Source organism: Hippoglossus hippoglossus, chromosome 21 (genome assembly GCF_009819705.1).
Source record: "Hippoglossus hippoglossus isolate fHipHip1 chromosome 21, fHipHip1.pri, whole genome shotgun sequence".
In the NCBI taxonomy this organism is placed as follows: Eukaryota; Metazoa; Chordata; class Actinopteri; order Pleuronectiformes; family Pleuronectidae; genus Hippoglossus; species Hippoglossus hippoglossus.
In genome coordinates, this window is record NC_047171.1 from 3,463,775 (window position 1) to 3,473,065 (window position 9,291).

The following is a 9,291-nucleotide window of genomic DNA, read 5'->3' on the forward strand; positions in this document are numbered from 1 at the left end:
GTGGTGGCTTCAGTCGTCATAAAAACTCAAAAGGTTTAGTTTGTTCAGTTTGGACGACTGTAAAAAACATGGCAGCCTCTGAAAAGGGACCAACTACCGATGTAAATATAAAGTATTTAAATATAAAGGGTCCATTCTAGGAAACAATAATTAGTACATTTTAGATAATTACACACTAGTGAAAACACTAGGATTATTATATATTCAATTCCTGCCAGTATATCCCTTTCACCTAAATCTTACACACTGGCCCTTTAAAACTACTGATCCTTGTTTTTGTTGTGTGTGTCACTTTATGTTGTGAATTGCTCAGAGGCCGGAAGTGAACAGTGTGTGAGCAGCAGTGAACTTGACAGTCTGCAGCACTGTTTCTCGGGAATCACGTGGTGTGTGGGTGTGGGCACAGTATAAGTACAGTTCAGGAAGAAACACACAGACACACACTGAACACCACACAGCGAGATGATCCACCTCTGATTGTTATCCACGGATCATCTACAGGGACAAGCACAAGGTAACGTGTTTAAATGTCTGTGTGGAAGGGAAGGCTCTGCTTTGTTATGGAAGTACGGTGTGTGTGTGTGTGTGTGTGTGTGTGTGTGTGTGTGTGTGTGTGTGTGTGTGTGTGTGTGTGTGTGGTGTTCATGCACCAACTTCAAACATTAGAAATACACAGGGACAAGAAGAAATGAATGGTGGTGTGTTACTGGTTGTTACGACCTCTAATAGTTCTTCTGAGGGGAGATTAAGGGAAACTGTGAGTCTCCATTTTTTGGCAGCACGTGTAAAAGTAGACGCAGCCTGAAATCACACACATTTTAAAAGTTCATCATAGTTTTGCTGCATCTATGTGTGTATTTATATTTACATCAGGAGCAGGTCCTCTCTACCGAGGCTGCCATGTTTCCTGTAGTAGCCCAGACTGGACAAACTGAACCTTACGAGTTTTTATGAAAACTGAAGGTTACCACAGGTTCTCTGTCTTGTTTGGAAGAGGAGGATGAGGTGAGGTGTGTTCAGCTGCACCATGACACATCACGTCTAGATTCAATTCTACAAATTGAACCTTTAAAAGGAACTAAGTATAAATATTTTCCCAAACTCGAATGCAATAATCTTCAATTAAGCAGTTTTCAGGTTTTCCCTATGACAGTTTGCAAAACGAGTGTAAAAGTGATGTGATTGTGCTGCAAGGTCACTGTTTGTGTTGGGAACTTCCAGATGGCCCAGTGGCAGCAGCTGCTCAAGCTGAACTTACTCCAGGGCGGCTTGGCTCAACTGTACGAGAGGAAATTCCCCCGACACATTCGCCACTCCCTCTGCTTCTGCATAGAGAGCCAGGACTGGTGAGACCGACACAGTGACACTCACAGAGTGGCAGATTGTACCGATGCCCAGATGATGCATTTTCATACAAACACTGAAACACAGCATGATTTTCAGAATAAAAGCAACACCTCCCCTCGACCGTATTGCACATTTCTAATGAAAACACAGACACTCAATTAACTGGACCTGCCCCAGAATGATATGGTTTATCTTTTGCACAAGATATTAATTGATAGTATAATTCTTTACATCTTTGTGGACAATGTACACACATCAAAGTATATACAGTATTGAATTATTGCTATACAACAATAACATTGACAAATAAATAGATAAGGAAAAAGGCAAAAAAATGCAATAAAAGATAATTAATGTTACAAATTCACTTGGGTGAAGGCGGAGCTCCCCCTCCTGTTTGAACTTGATGTACTTGGCTTATTGGACGACTCCCCTCACTTTAGTTTTATCAGTATCTTCTCATTCAGCACCTGCAGAAAGACACAACCCTTCATCTAAAGTGGATCTTTCTGTTGCTTTGCTTCAGGGATTCAGCAGCTGTGGATAAAAACAAAGCAGGCGCGTGTTTCCGTGCACTCCTGCAGTATTTGGAACAGCAGTGGAACCGCTTTGCTCAGGAGAGCAACATTTTGCATGGCCCTGATTTTCCAGGGATGAAGGACTACTTGCTGGTAGGAGAGACGTCCTGTATCACTGCTACATTTAGGATGATTTATGATATTGAGAGGATTGACACAACTTTTTCTTTTGGGTTTGTTCATTATGATTCAGGCACACTTTCGAGATGAGCCACGGAACCTGGCCATAATCCTCTCTGAATGTCTACGAGAGGAAAAGAAAATCCTGGCTTCCGCTTCTCCAGAACAGGTATAACTAGAATGGCTCTCGGTGCAGAGCAAACCTCCACCAGGGCCCGACAGTCTGATCTATCAATCCCTTAAATATGCCTGATTGTTTTTAAATCAAGATCCGCAAGTTATTCCCTTGGAGAATGGTGAAAATGTTGAAAACCACAACATCTCACAATGTTTAAGAAATGCTAAAAAAAAAAAATTCCAGCGCCAAAATGTAACGTGTTCTTCCCCTGACACGCACCACATCCTTCCATCGAGTTTCATGCCAATACATTGTGTTGTTTTTGTGTAATCTTGCTTATAACAAATAAATAAACCAACAAACTACATAAGGTCCTTGGTGGAGGTGATGAATAATAACTTCTATTCACGTCTGATCAAGTGCTGTGAAGATGAATCGGATATCCCTGTTACACAGATGCACTTCTGTCTGTGAGCCTTTTGTTTGTCAGAATCACAGCTGAACCCCACAAATGGCAAAAGAGAGAGAAACATCTTTTTGTCGTTTTTCTCAGGGTTGTGAAAGTGCAGCTGTGGAACACAAGCTGACAGAGTTGGACAACGGAGTGAATGAGCTGAAACAGCAGACTTTGGTGAACTCCCTCTTTCTGTTCTGTGATGTCTCAGTTGTTTAGAGTTCATCCTGGAGAATCTTAATTTATTGTCTCTACATTTGTGAACTTTAACGCAGGAGCTAAAGAAGGAGATAAAGTCACTGGAGGACATGTATGAAAACTACGACTACTTAGAGAAAACCTGGCAAAGCAAAGGTACGGCAGTGGACGTGAGGAAACGGCGGATTGTTTTTAGGATTGAGTTCATGCTTCATGTTTATCTCGTTTGTCTTCATCAGAGGAACAGTGTGTGGGGTTGGCCCAGTCCCACGCTGCTGGGAGAGGGGAGTGTCTGAACCAGGCCAATTTTATCCTACAAAAAGAACAGGTACTGTAGATGCAGCTTTGAGTTGTTGTCATTGACGCGGCACACGTGTATATGAATGAAGGATTTATTCTCTTGTTATTACAGCACAAACAAATTACTTGTCAAACATGTATGAAAACCCCCCAAATGATCACTGTAAGCACTATACTATATCCACGGTTTCCACTGGAAAACACGTTTATATAAAATACAGAACAATACCCAATGTTTCCTGTTTCTTTGCAGACGGTGCTTCTGGAAATAGTGAACGTTTTAAAACGGGCAGAGCAGACGGTGGCAGCTCTCACTGAAGTCGAGCTGCCTGAGTGGAAGCGCCGACAGCAGATGTCCTGCATCGGAAGTCCGGTCGACACCAGTCTGGACCACCTCCAGAAGTGGTGAGGCCCCCCCCCCCCCAGCAGTGCTCCGACCTTTTCACATTTGATATTTCACATTGACTCGGATACTTTGTGTGTAGCATCTTTCTGTTCCGACCATAACACTTCATTGTTGATGACAGACATGTGTGTGTGTGTGTGTGTGTGTGTGTGTGTGTGTGTGTGTGTGCAGGTTCACCACTGTGGCAGAGGTGCTGCTACAGGTTCGCCAGCAGCTGCAGAAACTACAAGACCACAACAAGAAGTACAACGGCACTGATGCCTCCAGCCTCCTGGGAGCACACGAGGAGCTCACACTGTCCTTGCTCACGTTGCTTCTTGCAAAGTGAGACACGGCATCAGGACTCGTCTATATTATAAACACACACACACACACACACACACACACACACACACACACACACACACACACACACACACACACACACACACACACACACACACTTTAAACATTGTTGACATGTGCCGTTGTGGTCCTGTGTTATAGCGCTCTAGTGGTGGAGAAACAACCTGTCATGACGAGTACACCACAACGACCTCTGATAGTGAAGACTGGAGTACGGTTCTCAGCGACAGTTCGGTGAGGACACACCTGCATATGTTTTATATTTGAATTAAATATTCTCCACTGTGGAGTGATTTCACATCTAGTTCATAGGAAATTGGATTTGGTTTTTTTAAGCTTTATCGTAACGTTGATTTCTAAATTAACCGTAAAAAAAATGTCAAGATGAAGTTTTTATCTCTTTTCAGAATCAAAAAGTCATCGTCTGTGAGCTTTAAATGTTATTGTAATAGATGTGTGCTTTTGTCGTTACTTTTGGTCTTTGCAGCTGAATGTACACACTTGTTACACATCACTTCTGTGTGGAATCAATATCATGACTCTGAAGTGGTATATTCAGTATTATTTGGGGGTTACTGAGGGGGAGATCACTCATTGAGAGAATAATTGTGATTTAAGAACTGATTTTCTTCTCAGGTTCTTGGCAAACCTCCCTGAATTCAAGGGCCTGCTCAAAGTCAAAGCTGTGTTTGACAAGTAAGTCAAAGATCCAGTTTAAACTTGAGCTTGTTGTATTGAATTTTCCTTTTGAATGACACTGTTTCTTCGTTTCTCTCGTAAAAAATCAAGGGATGTTGAAGAAATCTTGACCATCAATCGGTAGGTAAAAGCTACCGTAAACGCTGATCACTCATAAATACTCTCATTCCTGGAACACTGATTCATTCCCATATGTTTTGTAGACTCCGTCAGTTTCGTTTCCTCAGAGACGTCACTAAGGTTTTGGATGTGGACGAACCTGGTGGAGACTTGGTGGCAGAATTTGCTCACATGGTATGAAATATTACACTTTGTATTTATGAACAATACACGTATGATTATTGTACATTAAATAATGTTGTTTTTTTCCTACATTTTCAGTCACTCAAGGAAAGCAGAGTAAAACGTGAGGTAAGAGGAGACATTCATATTCATAACTTAAATAAAAATCACTTTCTTATATTTCAACATAAAGTACAAAGTGCCTGACATGAAGAAAACAAACGAGCTTTCACCGTGTCACCTTATTTAAACACTTAGTTTTAATGTTGCCCTCCAGGTTTGAACTATCAACATGTGAGTGGTACTGAAGTACTATTGAAATAAATCCGTGCCTTACAAATGGTCAAGTAAATTTTCCTCCAAATTTTGAAACAACCTTGAAATATTCTCATTTAAATAAGGTGATACGGGGAATGCTCCCTCTTCTTCATCTCAGGTGTTTCTTTGTGTGTTGAATGCGAAACAGACGTGAACTGTGCTGCATCATTTTGTTATGTAGTATCGGACTTTGTTCTTACTAAGCTTCTTTGCTTACAAATACTTATAGTGCCAGATTCTTTTACCCTCCTTTAACAATGTGCTGTTCTTCCTTTTATCAGAGTCGAGTGATAGTGACGGAGGAACTCCACATCGTTAAGTTCGTGACAGAGTTTCAGTTCGCTGGACTCGGGTGTAACATCGAGGTGAGTGGACATGAACTTTAAATAAACAGCAGTTTCCTTTTCCACTTCGGTGAAGCACTGGAAAACGGTGCTCAGGCAGTAAATTGAATGTTCTCCTCTCGTGTGGACCCAGGCCAGCTCGCTGCCGGTGGTTGTCGTCTCCAGCAGTAATCAGATGCCGGCTGCCTGGGCCTCGATCATGTGGTGCAATGTGTTGTCCAGCAGCGAACCGAGGGTAACGCCATTACACCTCAACACAGCAAAGAAACAATATCAGGACGTGTAGCTGCAGCTAAAAAGGTTCAGTGTGTAGAATTCAGTGACATCTAGTGGTGAAGTGCTGAACACCCCTCGCCTCCCCCTCCCCTTCCAAAAGAGAAGCTGTGGCAGCCTCCTGTTGTCTTAAAAACTCAAAAGAAGTTTAGTTTGTCCAGTTTGGGCTACTGTAAAAAACATGGCAGCCTCCGTAGAGAGGACCCGATACAAATATAAAGTATTAAATATGAAGGAATCATTCTGGGGTGAAGAAAACAACCATTTGTACGATTTAGATGAAACACAATAGTATTATTTTATATAAAATTTCTGCCAATAGATCCCTTTCACTTAAATCTTACACACTGGACCTTTTAAGACACATCCATATTGCACCCAACACTCATACTTGCTCATTATAACGTTTGTTTGCTTGTGCACTTAATTGTTTAGTGTTGTCCTTCATTCCTTGAATCCTATTTGCAAAAAAGTGACAAATCCTCGCCACAAAAACTGTGTCAAATCTCTCATTTTGTTCTTCAGAACCTGTTGTTGTTCCTGGAGCCCCCCCCCCCCTCGCCTGGCAGCAGCTGTCCCAGGTTCTGAGCTGGCAGTTCTTGTCCGTTGGCCAACGAGGACTCGATGAAAACCAGCTCTCTATGCTCCGGGACAGAATTGTGGGTGAGTTTCTGGCTGCCCCCTGAACCAAGCCACTGTCCTGTGGGATCCTGCAAACAGGAGCTCAGCCTCTGTTCATCTGAATCGACTTTTAGAGCAAATTTAAATAGCAATATACTAGTAGCTATTGGAGACGTGCACGGCTTTCAGACATGCTCTTCTGGAAATATTCCTCAAATTTACCAGAGGAACTGGAAAAAAAGCAAATGTCCGAGTAAGACACATTCCAGAATTTTTTGGGGATTTGGACATTTGGAAAGAGACAGACTGCTGGTCCTCCTATTTGGTGTCTTTATGCTAAGCTAAGCTAACCAGGTTTACATGAGCAGGATCCTCTCATCTAACTCCCAGCATGAAGTGGGAGTTTTCCAAAATCTCAAGCTATTCCTTTAAAACACCATCACTGTCATCGAAGCCAGCGTCTCCAGGCACGCAGTCATTACTCTGTCAGTGGATAATCCCAATAAAACCAGTCTGTGATTATTTAATTTACTGTACATGGTTCTTGTGCTCATTCCCTGTAAAGATACGTCCTTATTAACGTAACCGAGTTTCTCCTCAGATGCTCCTGAAGGTCTCGTTCATTGGGACCGATTCAAGGTGAGAGTTAAACAAGATCCTCCCCATATTGTTGATTAGTCAATTAGTACCGTGTGTGTGTGTGTGTGTGTGTGTGTGTGTGTGTGTGTGTGTGTGTGTGTGTGTGTGTGTGTGAATATGCTCTTTACATGTTGCCTTTTACTTTCCTGCGTGTCAGAATGAAAGTACCTGGACTTGGATCGATGGAATCCTGGATTTGATCAAGAGACACTTGGTGGATCTTTGGCGTGACGGGTAACACACATCTTAAAGCATGTTTGTAAAGTGTCATTGTGTATAATCACATCATCCTCAGATAATAACCACGTGGACAAGGAGATTTTGGTTCAGGTCACTTTGCTTCTCAGTTGACAAACCGTGTGGGTTTCAGGCACATCATGGGGTTCGTGAGCAGGAAGAGAACAAATGTGCTGCTGCGGGCAAAACCGACCGGGACCTTTCTGCTCCGCTTCAGCGAGAGCAACAAGGAAGGAGCCGTCACGTTCAGCTGGGTGGACCACGCCAAAGGTGGTGGGTTTCACATCAGCCCACACATCTGATTTCTGAGCTGCACGACTCGTTTTTAAATCCTTTTAAATTTCTGTCGTTTATTCTCACTGTAACTGTGTAAAATGGCAAAACACAGTGAGAGTTAAACCAGGACATGGAAACTTGATGCACCATATGCTTGAGTAGACACAGAGAATAGAACCAGAGCTGCTGCTGCTCTACTAACGCGATGCTCACACACAAACGTCTGAGTACATAAAAAAACAATACACAATGTAAAACTGATTGTTCTCTCTGCTCCTCTCGTCTGTTTGCTTCCTCACTAGAGCCCCAACTGCATGCGGTGGATCCCTACACCAAGGATGATCTGTCCAAAATGTCCATGCCAGACTCGATTTGCCGCTACAGTGTGAAAGAGGAGGGGAACCCGACCAGGAATCCGCTGCTCTATCTTTACCCAGACATCCACCGAGACGCTGCCTTTGGACTCAGCGGTATCGTCTCTTACTCGAATCTCACCCTTACAATCCGAACACGTTATTCCCCAAGTGTCTTATTCAATGACAAATGGATTTTGAACGTCAACGTTGTAAAGCCAGTGGAAGCAAACGATCGTTGTTGAACGTGATCTAATTCCTAATCGTCTATCTTTGCAGGGACCAACTTTTCTGCACAAACAAACGGATATATTGGGAGGACACTCGTCCCCACCTCAGTGTAAGTTCAGAATTAAACCGAACACACACACGAGTTAATGTTTTTCGCATCACAGTTATTTGTCCACTCTGTTTTGTTTCCTGCTGTACAGTACAAATGCAATGTGTTTTTCACCTGCAGCTTTCCTACACCACCTTCATCTCCGCAGCTGCAGATGGAAGTCGACCCAGAATCCAGTGTGAGTTTTACTGCGCCAATTTGGTCTCATTCACGCCAAAATACAATTGGACAGGCAGGGCACAGAGGGGTAATAATGAGAGAGATGGGTATCTCCCCATTTCAGTCATCACAGATTTTTTCAAATAGGAAATTGGTCAGATTTTCTTTTTTCAGACTTTGACTCTGCAATTAATGTAAATATTGTTTTTCCTGTAGGCAGAGGAACCTTGGCGGGCTCAGGAACTCTTTCATCATCAACTAGATGTACCTGGATCTCCTGTCTGGTCTCCTCCAGCTGCTCCGTCGACTGAGGTCAACTTCTATGATCCTTGTCTCAACATCTGAAAAGGGGCTGGCGTCCAGAGGCAAAACGTTATTGTTGCTACACAATGATTTTACTCATCAATTTCAAGGAGTGGAGCTATAAATATAGATTTGATTCTACTCGTACAATGACCAAAGTGTGAAGTACGAGCATTTTACTGTATATGTACATACAAACGTAAATGATGACTCAATTATCTGGGCGGCTTAAAGATCTTGGTAAATGGTAAATGTATATAATACCCAATGATAAGATGCTGGCTAATGTATTTTATTATGTTGAATATTTGCACAAACTTTGTGCCTCAGGTTTCTGAAGCTGTTGAGCAAATGATGATGGTGATGATAAATGATGGTGATGACAAATGATGGTGATGACAAATGATGATGATAAATGATGATGCTGTACTACTAACGTTTATTACTTTTGTTTGTTAAAATAAATATTTGATTGCACCCCATTCTCAACAGAAGTATTTCTCTTCAGCACTGAACCAATAGTTACAATTTTATTTATTGGACAGAAACATTCAGCGGTCTTGTGTCTCATGTGCTTGTTT

General features: G+C 42.3%; 1 protein-coding gene and 1 long non-coding RNA gene across 2 annotated transcripts; both read left to right on the forward strand.

Annotated features, from left to right (window-relative positions):
- The first annotated feature begins 394 nt into the window (after positions 1-394).
- Positions 395-8,153, forward strand: LOC117754943 (signal transducer and activator of transcription 1-alpha/beta-like). Its single transcript, XM_034574306.1, is given in 22 exon segments — positions 395-514; positions 1,222-1,346; positions 1,874-2,018; positions 2,119-2,214; positions 2,717-2,794; positions 2,893-2,971; positions 3,055-3,143; positions 3,369-3,520; positions 3,693-3,845; positions 4,008-4,100; positions 4,503-4,562; positions 4,656-4,685; positions 4,769-4,859; positions 4,947-4,976; positions 5,447-5,530; positions 5,643-5,744; positions 6,308-6,328; positions 6,331-6,445; positions 7,005-7,042; positions 7,200-7,276; positions 7,413-7,552; positions 7,858-8,153. Coding segments are annotated over 21 exon segments (2,094 nt in total). The 5' UTR covers positions 395-514.
- A 33-nt stretch (positions 8,154-8,186) lies between these two features.
- LOC117755340 lies at positions 8,187-9,073 on the forward strand. Its single transcript, XR_004612581.1, has 3 exons — positions 8,187-8,248; positions 8,369-8,426; positions 8,624-9,073. It is a non-coding gene; the product is annotated as an uncharacterized LOC117755340 (long non-coding RNA).
- Positions 9,074-9,291: the final 218 nt, after the last annotated feature.